This window comes from Oncorhynchus mykiss, chromosome 29, assembly GCF_057628025.1.
Source record: "Oncorhynchus mykiss isolate SJ-2025 chromosome 29, ASM5762802v1, whole genome shotgun sequence".
NCBI classification, from domain to species: Eukaryota; Metazoa; Chordata; class Actinopteri; order Salmoniformes; family Salmonidae; genus Oncorhynchus; species Oncorhynchus mykiss.
In genome coordinates this window covers 24,398,112-24,424,568 of record NC_143050.1, presented here as the reverse complement: position 1 = coordinate 24,424,568, position 26,457 = coordinate 24,398,112, and the positions used below count along the sequence as shown (strand labels likewise).

The following is a 26,457-nucleotide window of genomic DNA, read 5'->3' as shown; positions in this document are numbered from 1 at the left end:
GGCATTCAGTGGGCTCCCCAGAGTAACACGGCGGGTTATTGATTCTGGGCTCCGGAGATTCGAAAGCCCTGGAAGTGGCCGGTGGATCGAGGCGGAGATGGTGAACCTGTTCTGTGAGGTTGGAGACTTGGGTGGCCAGGGTCTCAACGGCATGTCGAGCAGCAGACAATTCCTGCTCGTGTCTGCCTAGCATCGCTCCCTGGATCTCGACGGCTGAGTGGAGAGGATCCGAAGTCGCTGGGTCCATTCTTGGTCGGATTCTTCTGTCAGGTGCGTGAATGAGGACCCAAAAGCGAATTAACAAACAGAGTTTCTTTAATGATGAACACACGTGGGCTCAGATGGACAGGTAGATTCCGACAGGACAGGACAAGGTTGCAGCAAACACGATGATAGTCTGGTTCAGGCATGAGACACACAAACAAGAATCCGACAAAGACAGGAGCAGAAACAGAGAGAGATATAGGGACCTAATCAGAGGGAAAAAGGGAACAGGTGGGAAAAGGGGTGAATGAGGTAGTCAGAGAAGACAAGGAACAGCTGGGGGAAAGAGGGACAGAAACGGTAATCTAGTACGACCAGCAGAGGGAGACAGGGTGAAAGGAAAGGACAGAAAGACACAACATGACAATACATGACAGTATGTTTGTAGATAAGATGAGAGCACCCCTCCAGCTAGGATGGAGTCCGTCACTCCTCAACAGTCCAGGCTTGGTCCTGTTTGTGGGTGAGTCCCAGAAAGAGGGCCAATTATCTACAAATTCTATATTTTGGGAGGGTCAGAAAAGAGTTTTCAACTAGCGATTGAGTTGTGAGACTTTGCTGTAGAGCTCCTCACTCCCCCTAACTGGGAGGGGGCCAGAGACAATTACTCGATGCCAACACATCTTTCTTTCAGTGCCTTAGACCACTGCACCGCTCGGGAGCCCCAAGTGTGTGAGCAGGTGTGTGAGCTGTAGTAGTAGATCAGTACAGCATGAAATGTGAATGCATGTTGTGTGTTTTAATGTCCAGATTGGATGTGGATCACCATATGCGTGGCGATAACAGTCATATATTTGCTTTTGTGTGTGTGTGTGTGTGCTATGCAAGCATTAACCATTTTTTCTGCTAACCTGGCTCAGAGATTGTGTGTTTGTCTTGTCTTGACAGTCCTGTTTGTCCCTATGTGTGCTGAATAGGTTATTTGAGTTTGAGAGTGGCTTGTGTGCTGGTCTGTGTTATGGCCCTGCAACACTGTAGCCATCGGGTGTCCGGCATTGCCGTCAGCCGTTGAGAAAATGCTTCCTATGAAATGAATGAAAGCTGCTTCACTGCCCGTGTTGAGCTCGCGTTGCATCGCGTCCAATGGCAGCGTCCAAGCTCAAGAATTGCAGAAGTTAAATAATTGATGACTGACGCTCTCTTTCAATCTATCTTGTGAATTGAAATAATTCAAAATAAAGTTGATTTTGGTTGCATATGGCCTCGACAAAACACCATTGGTTGTTTTACTAAGATTTATGAAGTCAAGAAGCTACTACTACTAGCTAGCTACATTGACTGGCTAGGTTCATAATTTAAACAACAGCAATTTGTGTAATTAGAGGATAATTTAGTACAACCACTAGCAACAATTTTGTACTTGTACTTACACATGTGTCTGGTACCATTCCATTCCAACCATTACAATAAAAATGTTATCCTATATTTCCTCCCACCAGCCTCCTCTAAAGTGAAGGACCATGGCTGTTTTCTGATCATGTTGACAGGGTTATGTGTGGAAGACTGCTTGTAATAGTTCTGCTTGTGTGCAAACAGTGGAGTGTGTATGAAGAAGGCATTATGACTGGGAAATAAGTCACACATTTCTTGACATTGGAAAAGGCTACTGAAAATAATGTGATTTACTCCAAATGAAACCAGAAACTCTCATACTCATCAACCCTTTCATTTAGTTTTGCTTGGAATGTAATGATCTAATGTTTTTAAATCTTTATAAAGGCACTTTTTGTGTGTGAGCTCTGATTTTGAACTCAATGCCTGCGTGTGCATTTGGTAAACCCAGTCAGAGGTTTAGAAGAGAGGACATGGTCCTTCTTATCCATCTACAGACAAGTTAACAGTTCTGTTCTGCTACAGCTTCAACATAGGCTAGTTTCTCTCGCTCTGCCCTCTCCCTGCTCATCTTTTGATATCTCTCTCTTTTGTCTCTTTCTGAAATTTCTCCCTGCATATCCCTCCTCTCTCTCTTGACTAGTCCTGAGTGAGGCTGATTTTCAGGCTCCAGTTCCTCACCTACACAAACACAGCCAGCTTTGCTGTCTCTGCCCCTGGGAACTGGCAATCATGTTTGCCCAAGGCCTCGCTTGCCCTCGGTACTAAGAACTGCATTCTGAGCTACACACACACTTATTATGCATGTATACTAGTACACACACACACTTATCCTGCCCGGTCATATGTAATTCCGTTGTATAGTACTCAAAGGAATATATACATAGTAAGACACAGAAAGACAAATTGCAAGATTGGCAAGAGTCCCCATTTTCCAGCAATAGCCACTGTATTTGTTATCCACTTATTCTGTGTGGAACAAAAGCAATACATTGTGTGCTATTCTGATGTGGAGGAAGAATTCACACCTTTGTTGCTGGAAGTGTGGCGCAGGCGCGGTGCCGTTCTGGGAAGGGGGCGGTGTCGTGGTCATCAGAAGGGGCGGGGCGGAGGTGGGTGTGTGACACAGCTGATGCACGCATCCTCTCGATGCCTCAATCACCCGATCTTTGCTACCGGTACTAGCGGCTGCAGCTTTCCCCGACCAGAGCCACACGAGTAGGCCTAGGCTATACTCCCGCTCCACCGTCGCTATCTGCGAACCTCGATTCCGACAGCTCGCCGAGGAGCAGTGCTGTGCCTGCCGCTAATAGTAAGTGTGGAGCTGCTGTTTGAGCGGAGCGCTCCATCATTTCCACAGAGAAATACGCGCACCTAGTAGGCGACGCAGCGCGGCGCACATCGACACCTGCGTTTTTCTATTTTTATCGCCATTCACTGCATTGCCAATCCATTATCCTGCCGCTTTACATGGTGCACGCTGACGGGGAGAAGGATTTGGGTGATTCAAATATTGTTGTGGCAGAGCGATGAGGGAGAGGGATACCGTTCTTGTTCATATTGCTTATTGGAGTGAAAGTAAAGACGGCGAGATGGGAATGTGGCAAAAGCGAGCGGTTGTGAGCGCGGGTTGTAGTTTACGACGCTCACTCGAGCACGACCCTCCGCTTCCCCCACGGGGGGAGAGCTATTTCCCTGACCCACACGCACATTATGCAGGCCTAATTCGTGAACGGAAAGAAATGCAGGGGGACATGGGTAGATCGTGTTAATTATCTCGTCTTTCGTTGTTGAGTTAGGGCTTTTTCGCTGGTATGGAGAAACGAGTGATGTTTCTCCATTGTGCTCTAGCATCGCCGCGTCAGCTGACAGTCACCCTGCCTGTGCACATCTGTGCGGTGAAAGGGTTGACGGAGGTTGTTTTAGCTGCTACAAAAATAATGAAGATCATTTTTATATATTAAGAGCATAAATTGACAGACCAAGAGCAAATGTCCTACAGTAGAATTTAGACCTACCTTGGCACTTAACAGGAATAGAGCTTGCATAGGAAATAGGCTGATTTATTAGGCCTACATCACTATAAACAGATGTAGCAAATACTGTGTTATTGACATGTCATGAAGCATATTATATATATATATGTGTGTGCGTGTGTATGTATATGTGTGTGAACTAAAAGTGAGGGCTAACATGTCAGTTGTAGGTATATGGACAGTAATTTGATGATAATGGCAAGGGAGCTCTGATAAAATAGGCCTATTGAATATATTCTACTGTGTAGTGTTTACCTCTGTGCCCAGTGTTACTGCTCTGGAGGTCTTCTAGACCTAGCTTATATGAGGCCTTTAATTAAGTGAAGTGTGTGTGTCTGTGTGTGTGTAGTGGGAAGTGGTCACTTTTTTGGGGGGACAGTTTGTTTGCATTTGAGTTGTGTGTATATAGGGGTCTATGTATGGACAATGCAGTGACAATATGGGGAGAACATGTATTGCAGGTGTGTGTGTGTGTACACCTATTAAATACCTCATAGTGCCTTTCAGCACAGGACAAGAGATTGAGAAGAATTACCTTTTTGAGAGATTTGAGGAATGTGTAAGTGTGTGAATGAGGGCACACAAGAAAGAGTGCTTGTGTGTGCCGTGCTCTCTCTGTATGAAGCATGGAGCCGATGATGTAATGCCTAGGAGTGTGTAACTGTGACAGTGAGGAGTGTAGGCACGTGCCACAGCTCAGCCAACACTGGAACAGGTCCCTCTACTGGCCATGGGGCAGTAACGCACCCTATCTAGTTTTGAACAGCACCTTATCCCAAGGATTCAGTACTCGCACTTTCACATTTGGTTCTGTTCTCATGTCCTACCTGAGATGGAATGTTAATTCTTACCTTACTATAGCAAAGTAGCATAGTAGATTAATGTGCACGGTCTTGGATTCAGGCATGAAGAGACAATGGAGAGAGAGACTTCACTCAACGGTTTGGCTGCATCTTTGCCCTGATAGGACTAGTATAGTCTACACTTGGTACAATATGCACTATAAATCCAGATATTACCTTTAGGTCAATGTTCAATCAGTGATAGTTGAGTAATCAGATAGTGTTCTCTGTCTGTGGTTCAGGGGACAGTGAAATAATGATAATATAGTGTGTATTCCTTATTGCCCTCAGTGATGCATACACAGACATGATGTACTCTCTTTATATGCACACATACTTTGCATGACCTTATTCTCAATGAAGTATTGATGATTGACTCCCATGTTTTTCCTTCTATTAGTCAGACAGTTGAAAAATACATTTTTTTTGTCATTATCATTGGCGCAGGGGGAAGAACTTGTGTCTGTGTGTATTTTCATTTGTTTGCATTTGTTTGCATGTGTGTGTCTTCAGGCATGAAGAGACAATGGAGAGAGAGAATTCGCACAATGGTTTGGCTGCATCTTTGCTCAGAAAGGGGTAGTAGGCAACACTTGGTACAATGCACTATAAATCCAGATATTACCTTTAGGTCAATGTTCAATCAGTGATAGTTGAGTAATCAGATGGTGTTTGTTCCCTGTGGGTGTGGTTCAGGGACAGAATATTTGTTGGCATTTGTGTATGTTTTATCGGTTTTCGTGTGTATATAAGACAGAAGGCATATGTTAACATGCAAATGTACCAGGTGTGCAAAAAACCTGCTCTGCTAACCATCAACAAATAGTGAGAGAAAGGGTGTGAAACGAAGATTGTGTGAGCAGTGAGCACAGTAAGCTTTCCTTCTATGATTGTACCTCAATTGCAAATCTTGAAAATGTCTGTTAATGTAGATGTGGAATGTAGTTAATATTTTGATTGAAACACTAATCAAGTAGTTATTGTGTATTAACTCAAATAAATCATATTGATGAGCTAGGCTACTTGTTAACCCTTTAAAGTTAAACTGACAGCATTAACTACTTTGCAGATATTAAACAAACAGACAATCGTAATATCAGTCATAAATATAAAATTCCCAGTTTATGCTTCAAAACCAACTTTATAAGAGGTTTTAAAAAAAAGTTTCATGTGACTCAAAATTCCACGAATACTTTTTGGTTAGGGTGGTGTAACGGAAGTGAAACGGCTAGCTTAGTTAGCGGTGGTACGCGCTAAATAGCGTTTCAATCGGTGACGTCACTTGCTCTGAGACCTTGAAGTAGTAGTTCCCCTTGCTCTGCAAGGGCCGCGGCTTTTGTGGAGCGATGAGTAACGATGCTTCGTGCGTGACTGTTGTTGATGTGTGCAGAGGGTCCTTGGTTCGCGCCCGGGTATGGGCGAGGGGACGGTTTAAAGTTATTCTGTTACAGTGGCAGCCTATTATGCCCATCTGCAAGCTTAGCAGCAAAGGCTGGACAAATATTTATCTATTTTGTTTTAATGTTAAAATACTATACAGCTTCCTATGTACATTCGTGAACATTGGACCAAAATGTTTTTCCAAATAAAACAATAGCCAGTTTGGGTCGCTGTTGCATGTTTCTTTGTAAAAACAAATAGGCTATGTCTGGCCTGAAAATGTGTTTTTTTTCCTATACGGGCCCGTGCACTGATTGAGTTTGACACCCCTAGCGTATCTATTTATTTATTGAGCTATAAACATAGAGCCTAACTTTAGCTAGCTAGCTGCTAGGAGGATGGCATGTCATTGGAGGAGTGGGTGAGTGACTGACTTTCCCCCTCATATCGTTTTCAGTGGCTACAGCTAGAGATCCAGGTGTCATATGGTTATTATATCGCTGCTGCCTATGCTGAAATTGAGCAACTGTTATCCAGTTAGCATATCTCTTAGTCGTCAATCAAATGCATTTGGCATCGATCAAATGGGCGGGAAGGCAGGCAGGTTCCGATTCAGTTGTTTAAAACGTAGGTTGGGACAAGCATGCACTGGCAGGCAAACTGCAGAAGGACGAGCAGGTTACTTTTCTGTTTCTCAGTGCAATTTTGTAGCCTACTAGTTTAACGAGTTTGAAGAGGGTTTATCTAATGTTCCGATGTTAGATTTGAGCTAATCTCGCTCTGACTACCATTAGTTGTTGATCTTGCTATTGTTGATGATGTGCATAGGCAACTGAGGGAGAGAGAGCCTGCCTTTTCATGGTTGTTTGATCAATAGGACTGTAAAATTCCCAAATGTAAGAGCGCTCCCATGGTTTTTACATATTTACAGAAATCCATTCAGGTGTGTTTTGTGGCTTTTGGTGAATGCGTTCTAATTATCTAATGTCACGCTGATGCTGCTGCCTATTAACACACACTCCAGTTCAAAGTGAATGATGGCAAGCCTGTGCGGCAAATGGCTTTTTTTGCATATAGGCCTACTGTAACTCTGATTGGCTATGGCGCACCGTTCTGCGTAGACGCTGGTCCTGGACAAGACAGTTGTTTTTATTAGGTTTTATTTGCTGCAGTGTCTATTAATTGTCCAAACGCAACTACACTGATTTCCCAAACATTCTATGAACTTATGAAAGAGTGAAAATTACCATATCTAAGTGCTCGCTTGTCAGCAAATGCAAGAAAATGTGTCATATTCTTCCTAGAGATGTGTATGAACAGATTTTTTAAAAGATTTCATGTTGCTAAAATTATGTCAGTTCCACTTTAATGTCAACTGTTTTTACAGTTATACGAGATGTGCTTTCATTTTTATTGCATAAACAATTTTCTCAACTGAAAAAACACATTTGAATATGAATTTTCCTATGATTTGGAATAAGGTGCAACTGTATAAGGAGGAATTTCTGCTGAAATTGATACTGCAAATTGTCCTTTATTATTAGCCTTTACATAATTTTTGGGATAATATTAAATGTACTTCATATACAGGTACAGTGCATTCGGAAACTATTTAGACCCCTTGACTTTTTCCAGATTTGGTTACGATACAGCCTTATTCTAAAATGTTTTTTCTTTCTTCTCATTAATCTACACACAATACTCCATGATGACAAAGCAAAAACAGGTTTTTAGACATTTTTGCAAATGTATAAAAAAAACATCACCACATTTACATAAGTATTCAGACCACTTTGTTAAAGCACCTTTGGAAGCGATTACAGCCTCGTTTTCTTTGGTATGACGCTACAAGCTTCGCACACCTGTATTTAGGGAGTTTCTCCCATTCTTCTCTGCAGATCCTCACAAGCTTTGTCAGGTTGGATAGGGAGCGTCGCTGCACAGCTATTTTCAGGTCTTTCCAGAGATGTTAGATTGAGTTCAAGTCCGGGCTCTGGATGGGCCACACAAGGACATTCAGAGACTTGTCCCGAAGCCACTCCTACATTGTCTTGGCTGTGTGCTTCGGGTTGTTGTCCTGTTGGAAGGTGAACCCCCACCCCAGTCTGAGGTCCTGAGCACTCTGGAGCAGGTTTTTATCAAGGATCTCTATGTACTTTAGTCCGTTCATCTTTCCATCGATCCTGACTAGTCTCCCAGTCCCTGCTGATAAAAATCATCCCCACAGCATGATCCTGCCACCACCATGCTTCACCATGGGGATGGTGTCAGGTTTCCTCCAGATGTGATGCTTGGCATTTAGGCCAAAGAGTTCAATCTTGGTTTCATCAGACTAGAGAATCTTGTTTCTCATGGTCTGACAGTCTTTAGGAGCCTTTTGGCAAACTCCAAGTGGCGGTCACGTGCCTTTTACTGAGGAGTGGCTTCCGTCTGTCCACTCTAGCATAAAGGCCTGATTTGGTGGAGTGCTGCAGAGATGGTTGTCCTTCTGGAAGGTTCTCCCATCTCCACAGAGGAACTCTGTCAGAGTGACCATCGGGTTCTTGAGTACCTCCCTGACCAAGGCCCTTCTCCCCCGATTGCTCAGTTTGGCCGGGCGTCCAGTTCTAGGAAGAGTCTTGGTGCTCCCAAACTTCTTCCATTTAAGAATGATGAAGGTCACTGTGTTCTTGGGGACCTTCAATGCTGCATAAATGTTTTGGTACCCTTCCCCAGATCTATGCCTCGACACAATCCTGTCTCGGACCTCTACGGAAAATTCCTTAAACCTCATTGCTTGGTTTTTGCTCTGACATGCACTGTCAACTGTGGGACCTTATATAGACAGGTGTGGGCCTTTCCAAATCATGGCCAATCAATTGAATTTAGCACAGTTGGACTCCAATCAAGCTGTAGAAGGATGATCAATGGAAACAGGATGTAATGTAACGAAATGTGGAAAAAGTCAATGGGTCTGAATACTTTCTGAATGTACTGTAAGTATCAAAAGTAAATGTAATTGCTAAAATACTTAAATATCAACATTAAAAGTATACACCGGGGCGGCAGGGTAGCCTAGTGGTTAGAGCGTTGGACTAGTAACCGGAAGGTTGCATATTAGAGTCAGTAAGGATGACCAGGGATGTTATCTTGATAAGTGAATTGGATCATTTCCCTGTCCTAAGCATTCAAAATGTAACATACTTTTGGGTGTCAGAGAAAATGTGTAGAGTAAAAGGTTTTAACATTTTATTTAGTGAAGTGTGTGTCTTATGTACAGTATGTCAACCCCTTTACTCTCTTCCTTGTATTTGTGTGTAGTATATAATTAACCACTATTTCTTTGGTGTCAGTTTGTCGTCTCAATAGTAACCTTAGCCCTGATTCAAACACCACTCTGTCGCCACACCAAACTAAAAAATGTCACTTTCTCTTTGGAAGAGAGAAGATAGAGTGCCGTTTGAAACCATTGTGTGCCTCATTTTTTTTTTTTTTTTACTTGCAAATTAAAAAAAAATCAAAAGCTGAAATGTCTTGTCAATAGGTATTCAACCCCTTTGTATGGCAAGCCTAAATAAATTCAGGAGTAAAAATGTGCATTATAAGTCACCATCAGTTGCATGAACTCAATCTGTGTGCAATAATAGGGTTTAACATGATTTTCGAATGTCTACCTCATCTTTGTACCCCACACATACAATTAATTATCTGTAAGTTCCTCAGTCAAGCAGTGGATTTCCAACACATTTAATCACTAAGACCAGGAAGGTTTTTCAATGCTTTGCAAAGAAGGGCATCTATTGGTAGATGAGTAAACATTTAAAACAGACACTGAATATCCCTTTGAGCATGGTGAAGTTATTAATTACACTTTGGATGGTTTATCAATACACCCAGTCACTACAAAGATACATGCGTCTTTTCGAACTCGTTTGACAGAAAGGAAGGGAACTGCTCAGGGATTTCACCATGAGGCCAATGGGGACGTTAAACCCGTTCTAGAGTTTAATAGCTGTGATAGGAGAACTCCAAAATACTAATCTAATTGAAAGTGTGAAAAGAAGGAAGAATTCCAAACACATGCATCATGTTTGCAACAGGGCACTAAAGTAGTACTGCAATGTCCTGAATACAAAGTGTTATGTTTTGAGCAAATCCAATTGCTGAGTACCACTCTCCATATTTTCAAGCATAGTGGTGGCTGTATCATGTTATGGGTATGCTTGTAATTGTTAAGGACTGGGATTTTCCTAAAGAAAATCCTGGTTCAGTCTGCTTTCCACCAGACACTGGGAGATGTATTCACCTTTCAGTAGCTAAATAACCTAAAACAGAAGGCCAAATACACACTGGAGTTGCTTATCAAGAAGACAGTGAATGTTCCTGAGTGGCCTAGTTACAGTTTTGACTTAAATCTGCTTGAATATCTATTGCAAGACTTGAAAATGATTGTCAAGCAATGATCAACAACCAATTTGACAGAGCTTGAAGAATTCTGAAAATAATAATGGGCAAATACTGTACAATCAAGGTGTGCAAAGCTCTTAAAGACTTACAGGAAAAGCACATTTCTGCCAAAGGTGATTCTAACATGTAATGTCCAAGAAAGGGGTGTGACTACTTCTGAAATTAGATATTTATGTATGTCATTTTCAATAAATGTAAAAAAAAAAAAAAATCTAAGCACATTTTTTTCACTTTGTCATTGTGGGGTGTTGTGTGTAGATGGGTGAGATTTGTAAAAAATGTAATCAATTTTGAATTCAGGCTGTAACACAACAGAATGTGGAATAAGTCAAGGAGTATGAATACTTTGAGGGCACTGTAGGTGCCGGTACTCATTTGGTGCCGTACTGTTTACATTTACTGTTTACATTTTAGGTGCAAGAGCTCCACAATACTTTTGAGCTAATATTCTATAAGAGGAACAGGAGCAGTAGAACATTTGAGGTGCCGATACTCCACTCCTGCCCAAGTCAAGCACTGATGGTCTCAGATATCGCAGTTGGAGGACTTCATCATCCTCCTTCTGTTACGAATAGTGTGTGTTTGTGTGTGGGCATGGGCTTGTGTGTACTTACAGTTTGTGTCTCTTTACCTTCTCCCTCTCCTCTCGATGTCTCTGTGTGTTCTGCAGTGCATGTCGGCTGGTGCTGCCTCCCTGCCCTCCATCATGGCACGTGTGGAGTGTGGGGGGATGAGTGAGGGGGGGCGCCCCCAGGGCATGGGAATTGTGGCCAGCGGGGTATTCTCCTCAACCACCACCTCTGGCCAGCAGCAGTAGCAGCAGGAGATCGCCATGCGGAGCGTGGGCACCCGCACCACCCAGCAGAACAGCCTGCCTCGTGCCCCCCCACCACCCCCCTCCACTTCCACCCACAGGGGCAGGGGCTTGGAAGATAGGAGTTACAGCATCGAGAGGTCCTCTCAGCAACCTCCTCCCCTGACCCATGCTAAGGGGACTACGGCTGACGAACGAAGCTTTGCCACAGTGGAGCACTCTTCTTCTTACTACGGCAGCGAGCGTCCTCTGCCGCTCTGCGAGAGAGCAGAGAGAGAGAGGCCCCCCGCCCATAACAATGGAAACAGACAAGTCTCCAATGGCAATAGGGGCGTTTCCAATGGGAACCGAGCAGCGGTGGGTAACAGTGAGAGGCAGGTGTCCAATGCAGTGTTTTTGAATGGAGGCGGGCGGTGTGATGGGCGGGACCAGAGGGATGGGGGGCGAGAAGTGCCGAGAGGGGCAGTGAGTTTGGACGTTTGCGGGAACAACGAGGTCTCGCTGAACAATGATCGAAACAGTAGCCAACAACTAGCTCAGTACAAGGAGGCGGGCGCCAGCGCAGCCAAACTGGATAACCATAACAACCCCCCCAACATCCTCCCCATCTCTGGGAAGCTGGAGAAGGTTCAGGTGAGTCTCTCTCCTCTCTCTTTCTCTGTGTGTGTGTGTCCAAATACAGGCTGTAAGTTGAGTATGAGGGTGCATGTTGAAAGTGTGTATTGTGCATGTGTGTATGTATTTGTACAGGAATGTATATAAAAAGCTGTCATAAATTGATATACTGTACTTTGTTACCTAGCTGCCTGAGTTATTTCTCCTCTCCCCTCAACTCCTCCATGCATTCTAATAGCATTAGCCTTTACTTAGCTGTTACTGTTCTTTATGATAGATTTCTGAAAAGGTCTCTCATACTGGACATTTGTTTTTTGTATATCTGCATATAATTTGTGTACCGGTACATTAACAAACCACAGTAAATGCTCTTAATCCCCATTTGAAATTCACATGTAGCGTCAGTATGCTTGCTGCTTAATTAATTACATGTATAGCAGCATATTCATAATCTCTGTCAACCTAATTGTCAAATAATGTATATTATACAATCCTTGCGTTACATTTCACAACCAATGCCATTTTCCATCCTCCCCCATCCAGAGCAACGATGGATTGGTCCGCCCCTCTGCCTTCAAGCCTGTAGTGCCCAAGAGCTTCCATTCCATGCAGAATCTCGTGTGCCCCCCCCAGACCGGAAGAGGGGGCCGCAGCCCCGGAGGAGGGGCCGGAGGTGGGGCTGGAGGTGGTGGGGGTCCCAGTCTACCAGGACCCCTCAGAGAGACAGACAGCTCTGGCAGCCAGGGTGGAGGTACCAGAGGCGGGGGAGGTGGTGGCAGCAGGGGCGGAGGTCAGGGGAGCCTCTCCGACTCAGGGAGGAACTCTCTAACCAGCCTGCCCACCTACGCTGGCTCCAGCTCGGGCTACGGGCCCCCGCCTGTCCTAGGGCCCCTGAGTGCCTCCACCAGCCACATCAACCGCCTGGGGACCACAGGGGCCCTGGAGAAGATGGACAAGCCTGGTGGCGTTAGCGGTAATAGTGGATACCAGAACGGACTGAGCACCTCGGATAGTGGTCGCTCCTCCTCTGGGAAGAGCTCCTCATCCTATCAGAGGCTCAGCCACCTGAGTGACGCCCCCCCGCCCCTCCGCCCCTCGCCCTCCTCCGATGACGTCATCCAGGACCTGGAGGATCGGCTATGGGAGAGAGAGCAAGAGGTGAGTTGAGACAGATGTAGATGACGAGAGAGGGAGAGAGGAGAAAGAATGGATACTACTGGGGGGTGCAGGAGGAGATTTAATATATTATATTGTAGAAGAAAGCAACAAACAAATAGTGCCAGTAGTGCACATTATCACAACTATAGGACAGTGAATGCAGTTATTTTATATAATCACAAGAAATTGTTATTTGAAATTTGAGGAGTTTGCATAACCCATAGAGGGCATAGGTAACTGTACTAGTGATCTTACTGTTTACCTAATACTGTCTATAGCTTAAGAATAACCCATACATAGCTTACACGTTCCTGTTTTTTTTGTTGTCTTTTTAAAGTTTTTTTATACTATTTTGATATTGAATACTGCACTGTTGGGAAGGGCTTGAAAGTTAAGCATTTCACAGTACTTGTGCATGTGACAAATAAAACTTGAAACTAAAACCGCTGGGAAACTGGTTGGGTGAGTTGATAAACTGGTCAGGTGGGTGTGCCCTAAACTCGCCGAGCGGACAACTGTATTTTTATTAGCTGACGGTCAACCAGGTAAGACACATTAGGTCTTTGGTTTGAAATAGTAGTGCAAGTTATTCAAGTACTGAGGGCTTGGAGGTAGCAATATTTGAAAGTGGGGTGGTACACCTTGGTGGTAGATGGTGAATGAGGAGTGTTACCCACATACAATACAATGCAATTCAATGAGACATAGTGGCACACCTAAAAAGCAATCAATTAATATTCAGTATCCGTTGACATTGCAAATGAGAAGTATAAAGAAATATGAAAGACTGGTGGGGCAGTAACCTTGATGATGGATGGCAGCCATTTTGTGAATTCCCCATCACCTCCTGCAGCTACATGTGAATTACAGATGAGTTACTTCCTTTCCTCCTCTCCCAGGTGCTCCACATGCGCCGTAATCTGGACCAGAGTGAGGCGGCCATCGTCCAGGTGTTTGAGGAGAAGCAGCGCGTGTGGGAGCGCCAGATGGACGAGCTGCGGCAGAATTATGCCTCACGCCTGCAGCAGGTAATGGCTCCTTAGTTCACAGATTGTGGGGTCGTAGGCTATACCCAATAGCACAATAGCATTTGCCATGGCTGCATGGCAAACACTGAGAAAGGCAAAGAATGAGCGTTGAGGAGTAGTTTTTGTCAAATTCTGTGCAAAATTTTTCCCACTTACCTTATTTCAAATAGTACATTCAATATGGCCGCCTCCAGTATACCCATTGTTGAATGTTGATTTGAATCGGGAATCTCCATTCTACCAAATGTATTTCTACCCAGGTGACGCGTCGCGCCCAGCGCTCCCAGAGTGCCTTGCAGGCCCAGATCACCCGTCTGTCGCAGGACAAGCGACGCCTGCATGAGGAGATGGCTGCGCTGCTGGCCCAGAGAGAAGAGCTGGAGAGGAAGTGCCTGGACTACAGGAAGGAGCAGGCTGACATCCTGCCACGCCTGGAGGAGACCAAATGGGAGGTGAGAGAGGGGACCCGGGGTTAAGAGGGTAGTGTGCATGGCTGGGTGTGGGATACTAGAGAGATGGGTGAGGTTTACAAGTTAACTGGGAGAAAGGTAAACTTAGGGGGCATGACAAGTGAGAGGGAGAATGTGAAAAGGAGTGCTGAGAATAAATAGTTGATGTCCATGCTAAAAATGACAAAGGGCAATACTGTCTAAACCAATGGTCAGATGTGTCCTATTTGTTCTGTGCAAATGCTTTTTGATCATTAGCACACAATGTAGCAGTAGCTGTCCTATACTGTAAGTGCACATCCATTACACAGACTCATGCCCTTTACATAGGTGCTTGTTCATCTCTATTTCAACCATGTCCATATCTTTCATCCCCCTCCCTGTCAGGTGTGTCAGAAGGCAGGGGAGATCTCCCTGCTGAAGCAGCAGCTGAGGGAGAGCCAGGCGGAGGTGACCCAGCGGGCGGGGGAGATGGTGGCCCTGCGGGGCCAGCTGAAGGAGGCCAACGCCCAGTTGAGGGACTGGGAAGAGGCCATGTTGGGCCTCAAGGACTCCTACAGCACCAAGAGCCTGGAGCTGGAGCGCTGCGAGGGGGAGCTGCAGAAGACGCTGACCGAGGTAGGGTTGAGGTCTGGAGAGTCAGAGACGGACCTGAAACACTAACTACCACTTGAAGGGTTGTTCTGGTCTGTGCACCACACGTTTTGAGCTCTTGAGTCACTCGCATGCATACAGTACAGATACAGGCATTGAAAGACACAAACAATACTCTCTCTCTCACACGACACGCATTAAGTGAATTAACTACCACTTACTCTCTCTTTAACTCCTGATTGACTCTCCGGCCTCTCCTCCCTGTGTCTCTCCAGGTCTCTCAGCTGAGGGACAAGCTGGATATGTTTGAGGCTGAGGTGGTAGGGCTGAAGCGGGCCCTGGGTGAGCTCAGTGTGAGGGATAGGGCTGTCGAGGCTAGTGGTGGAGGGAGCAGGGAAGCATCCAGGACCAGAGTGGGGCTTCCCTCGCCACACAGCCCACCTGAAGGCTCCGCCTTCTCCTACCCGGCCCTGCCTCCACCCCCCGTACCCCCCCCAGATGCCATACTGAGTTTGCAGAGCGATGAGGTTCAGTGCCAGGATGCCCACCATCGCCAGGAGGCTCACATGCGTCAGGAAGCCCACCAGCGTCAGGAGGCTCACTTGCGTCAGGAAGCTCATCAGCGTCAAGAGGCCCAACTGCGGCAGGAAATCCACCAGCAGCGCCAGGAGGCCCACCAGCAGTGGGAGGAGGCAGGGGACCTGCGCCGGCAGCTGGAGCACCTCCAAGGCGAGCTGCGTCTGGAACGACAGCAGCGTGAGCGACAGGCACTCACCTTCAAGAAGGAGCGCCATGTGTGGATGGACGAGAAGGAGCATGTGCTCAAGTACCAGGCCCAGCTGCAGCTCAGCTATGTGGAGACCCTGCAGAAGAACCAGGCCCTGGAGCTCCGCGTGGGCCAGCTGGGCTCCAAGCTCACCTCCACCAACACCACCCCCTCGCCCACCTCACCACCCCCACTGTCCCCCATCCCCCTGCCTGCCCCCGTCACTCCCCTACCCTCCCTCTCTCTCTCCCCACCTCCCCTTGCTGAGGACAAGAAGCTCCCTCCCGCCCTCCACCAGCTGGCCCCTCCCTGGCCGGTACTCACCCGTCTGGAGAGGATAGAATCCACAGAGATCTAGATTCTATGTGCTCTAGATCCATAGTCCTCCAGAACACTACAGAGCAGTTCAATTCAGCTTATACATACTTTTATAATAATTAAACAGTATCACATATCAATAGCATTCATTTTGTAGTCCTAAATAGTTGTACTCACTGCTACCCCGGGGCGGTCCTAGGACGCACTGCACTACGGATGGCAGAGAGAGGCATGGAGGACCATTGGGGAAGGAAAATAACAGTTTACTCTGGTTTTCAAAGACACTCTTCAAGCCACCCTGTATGCAGGTTTTAGTTCTATTGATCGGCAATCCACTGAACATTTAGGTTGGGGTGAATTTTGGGGTCAAGAGTAGCACACTATTGGAAAAGCTATTGGTGCATTGTCATTAGTATGAAATGAAATGAATATATTATAAAGCGAAGATTCTCCTCAAGGCAGCCTCTAGAAATTATGTGAAGTAAAAAAAATCTCAATTTAAATCAAGCCAAATACTACTACTAAACATGTACTACTGCAGTTGTCAAATACTGTAAAAGTAGGGATAAGGAAACTACCCTGCAGATTCTGTCTGGGCCTATTTGTAAATTGTCACAATAACTGACAGTGTAAAGACCGAGAATGTATGAAGTTTGATTTAGATTTTTTAAATTATTAATTTCACCTTTATTTAACCAGGTAGGCCAGTTGAGAACAAGTTCTCATTTACAACTGCGACCTGGCCAAGATAAAGCAAAGCAGTGCGACAAAAACAACACCGAGTTACACATGGAATTAACAAACGTACAGTCAATAACACAATAGAAAAATCTGTATACAGTATGTGCAAAATGAAGTAAGGAGGTAAGGCAATAAATAGGCCAATAGTGGCGAAGTAATTACAATCTAGCAATTTACACTGGAGTGATATGTGTAGATGAGGATGTGCATGTAGAGATACTGGTATGCAGAAAAACAAATATGGGGATGAGGTAGATAGTTGGTTGGATGGGCAATTTACAGATGGGCTGTATACAGCTGCAGCGATCGGTAAGCTGCTCTGACAGCTGACGCTTAAAGTTAGTGGGGGAGATATGAGTCTCCAACTTCAGTGATTTTTGCAATTTGTTCCAGACATTGGCAGCAGAGAACTGGAAGGAAAGGCGGCCAAAGGGGGTGTTGGCTTTGGGGATGACCAGTGAAATATATCTGCTGGAGCGCATGATACGGGTGGGTGTTGCTATGGTGACCAGTGAGCTGAGATAAGGCGGAGCGTTACCTAGCAAAGACTTATAGATGACCTGGAGCCAGTGGGTTTGGCAACGATTATGTAGCGAGGACCAGCCAACGAGAGCATACAGGTCGCAGTGGTGGTAGTATACGGGGCTTTGGTGACAAAACGGATGGCACTGTGATAGACTGCATCGAAATTTGCTGAGTTGAGTGTTGGAGGCTATTTTGTAAATGACATCGCCGAAGTCAAGAATCGGTAGGATAGTCAGTTTTACGAGGGTATGTTTGGCAGCATGAGTGAAGGAGGCTTTGTTGCGAAATAGGACGCCGATTCCAGATTTAACTTTGGATTGGAGATGCTTAATGTGAGTCTGGAAGGAGAGTTTACAGTCTAGCCAGACACCTACTACACCATTTGTAGTAGTGATGCTAGTCGGGCGGGCGGGCAGCGATCAGTTTAAGAGCATGCATTTCGTTTTACTAGCATTTAAGAGCAGTTGGAGGCCACGGAAGAGTGTTGTATGGCGTACAACACAGCTTTATCAACCTCCTGTACATAAAGGGTCTTGAAGAACAACATTGAATACTACTGGTGTCAGATTTGCGGCATGACTGTTGGGCATGTGTGGTTACTGTATGCCCGTAACAAGTTGGCCAGGGCCAGTTCTTCTGTTTAATTCACATGGTTAACATTAGGAACAAGATATGATTCAGGTAAACAGGGGGAGATCCATCCATACAGCCTCCCTCTGTGACTTTATTGGTGCTATAAGAACACACCACCACACCAAATCACGAAGGAAACAAACCAAAAGGTTAAGATACAGAAGCTGTTTTAAGGGGTGTGAGATGTGTTTTTCAGGAGTGTGTTGCATTGTGTTATTAAGGGGGGGGGGGGCATTTAATAATGTGCTTGGTTGAGATGGGAAAATGAGGCTTCGGAACGCTAAGGGCTGGGATTGCATGACAGGATCAGTTGTATTAACCAATCAGGGATCTCCAAAGCTTTGATGGGTCTGCAGCTGTGAATGATTGATGGCACATTGTATTTGTTGGGCGTAGAAGGCTTTGTTTCCTCCATCTCCAGTGATGCCGCACATGTAGATTCCTCTGTGCTATCAGTAGCTGCAGTGACTGAGGACAGCCACCTTGTGGCGACAACAACTGACACAAAATGGCTCAATCAGTCCCAGGATGACGAATCAGCTGCAAACCTCTTAGCATTTTACTTCGTTTCGAAACTACGTAGGCGACAGCTAAAAGCAGCTTGTAATTTGTTGACGTTCTAGATGCTTTTGGTCTCCATTGATATTTCTTAAAGTGACAAAAAGGGGTGTGTTAGTGATTAATTAATGATTACTTAAACATAAAGGTTGGTCAATGAAGCTGCTTTTCTGCGCAAAGTGTATATTTAAGATCACTAGCAGCAGGTGGTAGCTGAGCCAGCAGACTTGATGGTGTTAGATGCTAATTGTAAGATTCAGACTTTATAGGAAGAGTAATGAATTTTTGGAATGATTCTTTGAGATAATGGAGTGTACTTGTGTGGTGTACTTGTTTGAACAGGACCCACCCTTATTTGAAAAAACAATGTATATGTCAATATATACTACCTTTATAGATCTCTAGAATATATTTGGCTATATGGGACATTTTACAATATATTAAACTATTCTAAAATTTAGTGTGTACAGTATATGTTGACATATTTTTTCATGGGTCTGGGCAATTTAGAGAATAACTTTGAAGACAGGGGTGAAAGAAGTGAGGACTTAAAAAATAATGAATGTTAGAGAGGAAAAGAAAGAGGTAGAGCAAGGGATGGAGGGCCCACACCCTCAGTTTTGGGGCAACATTTGCTGCTATGTACTTTTGTTGTGTCCTGCTGTGTTCTTAGTAGAAACAGAAAGGCAGTGTACTTGGATGTAAATATTATTGTTATTTATTATGTGTACATATTTATTCAAATATATCAAGCTTATTACGTGTGAATAATTGAAGAGGATTATTATGAATTAATGAGACAGACATTTCCGCTTTTATTTTTTAAACTATATCAATATAAATATATAAATATATACATATATATGAAATCTTTTTAATTTTGATCTACTACATGGTACAGTACAACTGAAGCGATTGTTCAAAAACGAATATGTTCGATTTTTTGTGTGTTTCAACTCTTGTAATGTCTTAAAAGACAAAATGGTATCAAGTTTCTTTTTGTATTTATTTTGTGTTACTGAAAAATGGCTTGAAGAAAACATATCTTAGCAAATATTAATTTAATGATTAAAGATGTGATTAAATCTTGAATAACTCATTTTTTTGCCCACAGGGTGGTCACACATGCTCACTATGAATAAAGCTCAATACTCAATATCTGACTTTCAATTTTAAACATGTTGAAGTAGTTCTAATCTCTTATTAGAAATACAGTTGGCCAATCGTTGTGAAGTTAGGATAATTGAATACAGTTGGCCAATTACGCCCAATTTCAGTATTAGGATAGTATCGTGTAATATATTGATTATTGATTGATTGCATGATTTCACATTCATTTGAGCAACTGCGTAAGTAGGAAAACCCTGCCTTCCACATCTGCAGCATTCATTTAATATATACTAGGAGAGCGGTCTAGTGCACAGCTACTTCGACAAAGAGTTCGCTTTCGCTGACGCTACTATTTTTGTACCCGCACAGCGCCGTAGGTCAGAGCTCATCAGCGACCTTACAGACAAGGATGTTTCTGAAATGTCATAAAAAATGATATATATTTTTCCTTGTGCAAGATATTGCTATTATCGGTGAGTTTGCTTTGTTTTGTATATATGGAAACTGCAACTGGCTAGTATTGTGGAATAAATTAGCTAGCTAATACAATTTATCATACTTAGCTAACGTTAGCTAGCAACTCATTCCAAAGTGGCTACCTGGTTAGTTAACTAGCTACTGAACTTCAGGGGAGAGCTCGCCAGTCTACTGTACTGTGTTCTTCTTTGCCACCAATGTTATAGCTTACCCGGCGTTATCAATTATGTATATTAATATCCTAACGTTAGTTAGCTATAGGAAACCCAGCTAGCTAGCTATATCCTGAACAAGATTCCACATGGCTCTCGTATAGGCTGTTCTGTTAATATGGATGAAGTAGAAATGTCATCTCTAGAATTGAAGCAGCATGCACATTACATTTTAGGAACAATATATCTATAGTTAGACCAACAACCTAATAATTCCTGCACATTCTCTGCCTTTCAGCTTCTGAGGTGGATGTCTGTGGGATCATTATGCCATATGGCTAGGCTACGCCATCTCTCCCTAGCCCTCCATAGGCAGTTCCTCAGAGCTCGGCATCTGCACAACGCTAATGGAGCACCTGAAACGGAGGGACTCGATGAGGAGGACGGGAGGGAAGGGGTACATCCCGGGGGCTACAGGTTACAGTACAACCCCTCCTCTTACTATCGGCCCCAGCATGACCCTGGAGCCTCCCTGAGCAGGTTGGAGATGGAGGAGCAGTGTCAGTCCACCGTCACCTCTGCCTTCAGGCAGCAGAGTAACCGCTACAGTATCAGCTCCTCACGCCGCCTATCCAGCACCAAGAACACTCTGCTGGACCTGGCCTTCAACAGAGGCACTGGGGCTAAGGCAGAAAGGGTACCCCCCTACCGCACAGAACCCCTAACCCCAGATGTCAAAGGTGACCCCCGTGCCTTCCAGACATGCCGCCCAGAGTACTCAGCCATGACCCTTGACCTGTCCCAGCGGCCTGCCCCAGTCCATTCCAAGCAGGCCTTTTTCCTGCTGCACAAAGTAACCATCCTGAAGGGCAGCATGGAGCCTGTGGACGTAACCGGTTTCCTCACCAAGCTTAGCCACCTGCACCCGGACCAGACACCTTTAGTGAGGGGTGACACGCGTTTCATCATGCTGCTCCGCTACTCAGTGGAAAACCTGAGTCACTTCAGCCACTCCCAGCTACTGAAGGTGCTAAGGTCTTTTGTTTGGCTGGGCCTGCCCCCCACTCACAGCATGCTGGGGCTGTATGAGGCTGAGCTGGGCCGCAGGGCCGGGGAGATGGGCCTCCACCAGCTGCTGTTGGCCGCAGATCTGTGGCGCTGCCTGGGGAGGTCTGTGCCTCAGTACCTGCAGTGCCTGTATGACTGCGCCAGCCTGCACTTAGGCCAGGTAGGTGTCCCTGAGATAGTCCAGCTTCTGTATGTGATGGGGGAGGGCAGGCACTGCCCCAAAGAGCTAGTTCACCCCTTAGAGCAGATACTGATGCGTCACCTGGACCAGCTAGAGCCAGAGGAGGTAGGTGCAGTGTGCCTGGGCCTGTTCAAGTCCCAGACAGCGCTCTCGGAAGGATCGGTGAACCGGCTGGTGGACAGGGCCCACTCGGTTGTGTATGAGATGAGTGACTTTGCCATGGTGAATGTGATGAAGCTGTTGCGTTTTAGCTACCTGGACCATCGGGCTTGGCTTGAGGTCATGGCGCATGAGGTGCCTCGCCGTGCCCCCAGCATGGGCGTCCAGGGTCTGATGCATGTGGCACTGGCCTGCTCGTCCCTGCATTACCGCAACGAACGCATCCTCCTGGCTGTTGCTGAGCGCCTGCCGTCGTTAGCGCCACACTGTCGGAGCAAAGACTCGGGCAAGCTGATATGGGCCTTTGGGACCCTAGGTGTCTTGCCCAGCCAGTGCCCTAACTTCTACCCCAGCCTCATTGAGGCCCTCCGGCAGAGAGAGGATGAGTTCCAGCGCTATCCTGAGCACCTCCTAACCGGCCTCCTCGGCCTGGCATTTATCTGTCAGCTCCCTGAGGACCTTGTGGCGTTAGCTTTGAGCCCCGAGTTTGTTAGGCTAGCCACCAGGTCCAAACAGCTGGATCTGAAGAAAGACTTGTTCACTCTGGATGGGACGGTGGCGTTGGAGCTGCCTCACTGGACTGGCCCGCGGCTGAGTAGAGAGCTGCGGGAGGAGACAACGGAGATTCTGTGGCGCTTTGCCCAGAAGGATGTGTGTCAGAAGGTTGAGGTCCTTGAGGCAGAGGCCGTGTTACGGGACCTTCTGGGTGGAGAGGAGTTTGTGAGCAAACAAATGATCCTGCCTCACACCCGCTCCATCGACCTGGAGGTGCATTTGAACCCTGTCGGACAGCCGCTACCTGTGACCTCAGTGCAGACATACCCCATTTCCTCCCAGGATTGGACAACTTCTTCTGGCTCTTCTACTCAGGGCTGGGAGAAGATCAACACAGGAGTCACTCTCACCGAGGACCTTTTGACTCAACTTACCAATGGCAGAAAGACCCCCCTTCCTCCAACCCAAGCTTCTCAGCTGCCCCTCCTCCGAAGGACAGAGCCGGATGAGGGAGGGGGGCTGTTCAGTGTGGGAGTCGACCTGACGGACGGGCTTGTGGGGACTCTGACCAAACGTAACAACCCAGGCCCACTCCCCAGTGATTCCCACAAAGCCTCCATAGCCCCCATCAGACTGGCCATCCAGGTGACGAACAGGAACCACTACTGCTACCGCTCTCCACAGCTGCTGGGGCTGCACGCCATGAAACGGAGGCAGCTGAAGCTGACTGGATACCGAGTGGTGGAGCTGCCTCACCGTGAGTGGTTCCCTCTGCTGAGGCGAACCCACGCTGAGAAACTGGCCTATATGCACTGTAAGGTTTACGGCACCCTTGACTGACGTGTTCACATGTTGAAGGGCTAGGTGGAGATGAACATTTTAGCTAACACCTATCCAGTGCTTTTAGATCTCTGAACACTGAAGTGGTAGAGGCTAGGAACCAAAATGAAACCAGGCCCAAGGCTTACCAGGACTTTTTTTTAATTTTTTTTTTTTAGTAAGCTTATGGGCAATCCTTGTTGAGAGGCTGTTGAATATAATGTCAGATTTTTACCTTGTCAGCTCGGGGAATCGATCCAGCAACCTTTCGGTTACTGGCCCAACACTCTAACCACGAGGCTGCCTGCCACCCCTAAACAGTGTGAGAGGTGTCAAAAATAAATGTTATGACTGCAAGATTTTGAACAGCAGCCAAACATGACTTCTGCATGTTCTTCATGTGTGGGATGGGACATTTTTTGTTGCTAGTCCTAAGCTAAATGGTAAAAGAGGATCTATTAAGCGAACGTAATGAATGAATACTTTGAATGTACAGTACATATCACTTCCCCACTGTTGACATGTTTGCAGTATTCCATTAAATGTTTGATGGTCCATTAAAAACCGCTTCAGAGAACTCATTTTAGTATCTTCTGTGTAATAACTCGGGGTGGTAGGCGACATACAGTACCTTCGGGAAGTATTCAGACCCCAGCTTTATTCTAAAATGGATTCAATTGTTTTTTCCCCCTCATTAATCTACAAACAATAGCCCATTTCTAAAAACAGTTTTTTATTAAAAGTAAAAAACAAAAGACATTACATTTACAGAAGTATTAAGACCCTATACTCAGTACTTTGTTTGATTGGGTTCAAGTCTGGTTTCTGGCTGGGCCACTCAAGGACATTCAAAGACTTGTCCCTAAGCTACCCCTGCATTGTCTTGGCTGTGTGCTTCGGGTCGCTGTCCTGTTGGAAGATGAACCTTCGCCCCAGTCTGAAGTTTAGCGCACTCTGGAGCAGGTTCATCAAGGACCTCTCTGTACTTTGCGCCGTTCATCTTTGCCTCGATTCTGACTAGTCTCCCAGTCACTGCCGCTGACAAACAACCCCGTAGCATGATGCCGTCACCACCATGCTTCACCGTAGGGATGGTGCCAGGTTTCCTCCAGACGTGACACTTTGCATTCAGGCCAAATAGTTCAATCTTGATTTCATCAGACTAAGAGATTACTTTTTCTAAGGGTCAAAGTCCTTTTTAGGTGCCTTTTGACAAACTCCAAGCGGGCTGTTGTGTATTTTACTGAAGAGTGGCTTCCGTCTGTCCACTCTACCATAAAGGCCTGATATGTGGAGTGCTGCAGAGATGGTTGCCTCCACAGATGAGCTTTGTCAGTGACCATCAGATTCTTGGTCACCTCCCTGACCAAGGCCCTTCTACCCCAATTGCTCAGTTTGGACTGGGTGGCCAGCTCTAGGAAGAGTCTTGGTGTTTCCAAACTTCTTCCATTTAAGAATGATGGATGACACTTTGTTCTTGTGGACCTTCAATGCTGCAGACATTTTTTGGTACCCTTTCCCAGATCTGTGCCTCGACACAATCCTGTCTCGGAGCTCTACGGACAATTCCATCGACCTCATTGCTTGGCTTTTGCTCTGACATGCACTGTCAACTGTGGGACCTTATATAGACAGGTGTGTGCCTTTCCAAATCATGTCCAATCAATTGAATTTGCCACAGATGGACTCCAAGTTGAAACATCTCAAGGATGATCAATGGAAACCGGCTGCACCTGAGCTCAATTTCGAGTCTCATAGCAAAGGGTCTGAATACCTTTTTTTGTTCGTATAAATTTGCAAACATTTCTGAAAACCCCATAACGACAAAGCAAAAACAGGTTTTGTGTGTAGATTGCCGAGGATTTTTTAAAATCCATTTTAGAATAAGGCTGAAACATAACAATGTGGGTGGGGTCAAGGGGTCTGATAACTTTCCGAAGGCACTGTAGCCTATCATTAGACTTTTTTCCCTTCGATTTTATTGGTTTTAAATATTGCGATATTTAACGGCATATAACCTTACGTTTTGTGCCATTTACCCCCAGTCCAGCTGTCTATACAGTATAGATATCTGATTCATGTCTACCACATATGTGATTTGGCCTAAAATGTTCTATTATAATTCGCCAACCCCTAAATCCAGCAGTTTTTTTTCTCCCAGCTATGTATTTCTGCTTCACTATGCACATGCATTGATGTATTTCATTTAATTAAGAAAAGTTGAGGTTTTCATGTTATTGAGTGGAGGCACATATGTGAAGGGTTTAAATTACCATTCATTAATGTTAATCAGGAATTCAAAGTAGGATCTTAAATCTAAAGCCCATGTGCCCTTTTGTACGTGCAGGAAATTAAAATATTCTTGATTGACTGTTCATACACCTGGTTCTCCAGATTTGAGTTATTAGTGTGTGAGTTTGTTTGCGTGTGGGTGAGAGTAATCGAAGGCCAAGCGTACAAAATTAAGAACACTAAACGATAATCAGAGGTGTGGGGCAACTTCATGACCAGAATTGATACGCCTTTATTTATCCAGTTGTGTTCTTGAGGCAGGAAGTATAAAAAGGGACAGCATGTGTTATTTATAGCAGATTTTCTATTCGCTACATGTCAACAACTATACATCCTTTACTTTGACAAAGTGTTTTAAATCAGAAAAAAATGACACAAGGCATGGCATGAACAATTACCGTAAAGGTTTTCACATTTGTCACAGCCATATTCTTCATTTCATGTGTTAATTTACAAAACACTAATGGCCCTTTTTAAAAGAGGCTATTCAGTCAAGAATATAGGTTGTGCCAAATCTTACAAAAGTCTCAACGCATCACTGTACATTTGACTCATGTCTCTCTGAATGAGGTCGTTCGAGTGTGACGGTGTTTCAATGTTTTCTCAATAGACCAAAGACTTCACGTCACAATGTCAGCTGTTTCTTATAGAGAGCAGGGTCAATCATTCTCTGAGTCTTTTGATACTTGGTGACCAACTGTTCTCCATCATGTTTACTCGTTCTATGAAGGTCAAAGCTTTTCAATGTCCCGTTGAAGGTGTCCTCGTAACTCAACAGCATGCACCAACACAATAAAAGTGTCCGTGCCCTTTGTCCACGTTTGTGTAAGCCAGCGGACCCACTGACCTGACTGACCAACTGTGGTTAAACCGGGGTCATCTGTACAATGCAAGACTATGTTAGCATGCCGAGCTAAAGCCTAGGCATTAGCTTTGGAGGCTAGAGCAAGTTGTCAGGTCTCAAGGAAAGGTTACTCATCATGCGATTGTAGTTCACTGAACCACCTGTTACATAACCAGACCTTAATTGGTCTGACCTGGTCAGGGAAAAACTCTGGCCCTATGCCCAATAACTGGAAGGAATGGAGGAAGGTGAACATTTCTACACACCAATTTGGCCTGTCATGCTGGGTTTCTCAATTGGCATTGCATAGCCTCAACGTGACAGAAATTGTGAAATTTTGCCATTGCGAAAGCTGTTATTT

The 26,457-nt window shown here is 45.3% G+C and overlaps 2 protein-coding genes across 2 annotated transcripts; both read left to right on the top strand.

Annotated features, from left to right (window-relative positions):
• The first annotated feature begins 2,709 nt into the window (after nucleotides 1-2,709).
• On the top strand, nucleotides 2,710-19,588 carry LOC110509838 (leucine zipper putative tumor suppressor 1-like). The gene is made up of 7 exons (XM_021590973.3): nucleotides 2,710-2,908; nucleotides 10,971-11,747; nucleotides 12,273-12,887; nucleotides 13,787-13,915; nucleotides 14,176-14,367; nucleotides 14,752-14,982; nucleotides 15,234-19,588. Exons 2-7 carry the CDS (start codon nucleotides 11,133-11,135, stop codon nucleotides 16,080-16,082), a joined length of 2,631 nt encoding a protein of 876 aa, XP_021446648.2. The 5' UTR covers nucleotides 2,710-2,908; nucleotides 10,971-11,132; the 3' UTR covers nucleotides 16,083-19,588.
• A 186-nt stretch (nucleotides 19,589-19,774) lies between these two features.
• On the top strand, nucleotides 19,775-23,524 carry fastkd5 (FASTK mitochondrial RNA regulator 5). The gene is made up of 2 exons (XM_021590974.3): nucleotides 19,775-20,082; nucleotides 20,537-23,524. Exon 2 carries the CDS (start codon nucleotides 20,549-20,551, stop codon nucleotides 22,979-22,981), a length of 2,433 nt encoding a protein of 810 aa, XP_021446649.3. The 5' UTR covers nucleotides 19,775-20,082; nucleotides 20,537-20,548; the 3' UTR covers nucleotides 22,982-23,524.
• The last annotated feature ends 2,933 nt before the right edge of the window (nucleotides 23,525-26,457 follow it).

Bases quoted from the DNA above. Each gene is read 5' to 3' on its own strand.
- LOC110509838 (XM_021590973.3), top strand. From the start codon at position 11,133: ATGCGGAGCGTGGGCACCCGCACCACCCAGCAGAACAGCCTGCCTCGT. The intron at 14,368-14,751 runs GTGAGAGAGGGG...CCTCCCTGTCAG, and splicing joins TGGAGGAGACCAAATGGGAG to GTGTGTCAGAAGGCAGGGGA. The intron at 14,983-15,233 runs GTAGGGTTGAGG...GTGTCTCTCCAG, and splicing joins TGCAGAAGACGCTGACCGAG to GTCTCTCAGCTGAGGGACAA.
- fastkd5 (XM_021590974.3), top strand. From the start codon at position 20,549: ATGTCTGTGGGATCATTATGCCATATGGCTAGGCTACGCCATCTCTCC.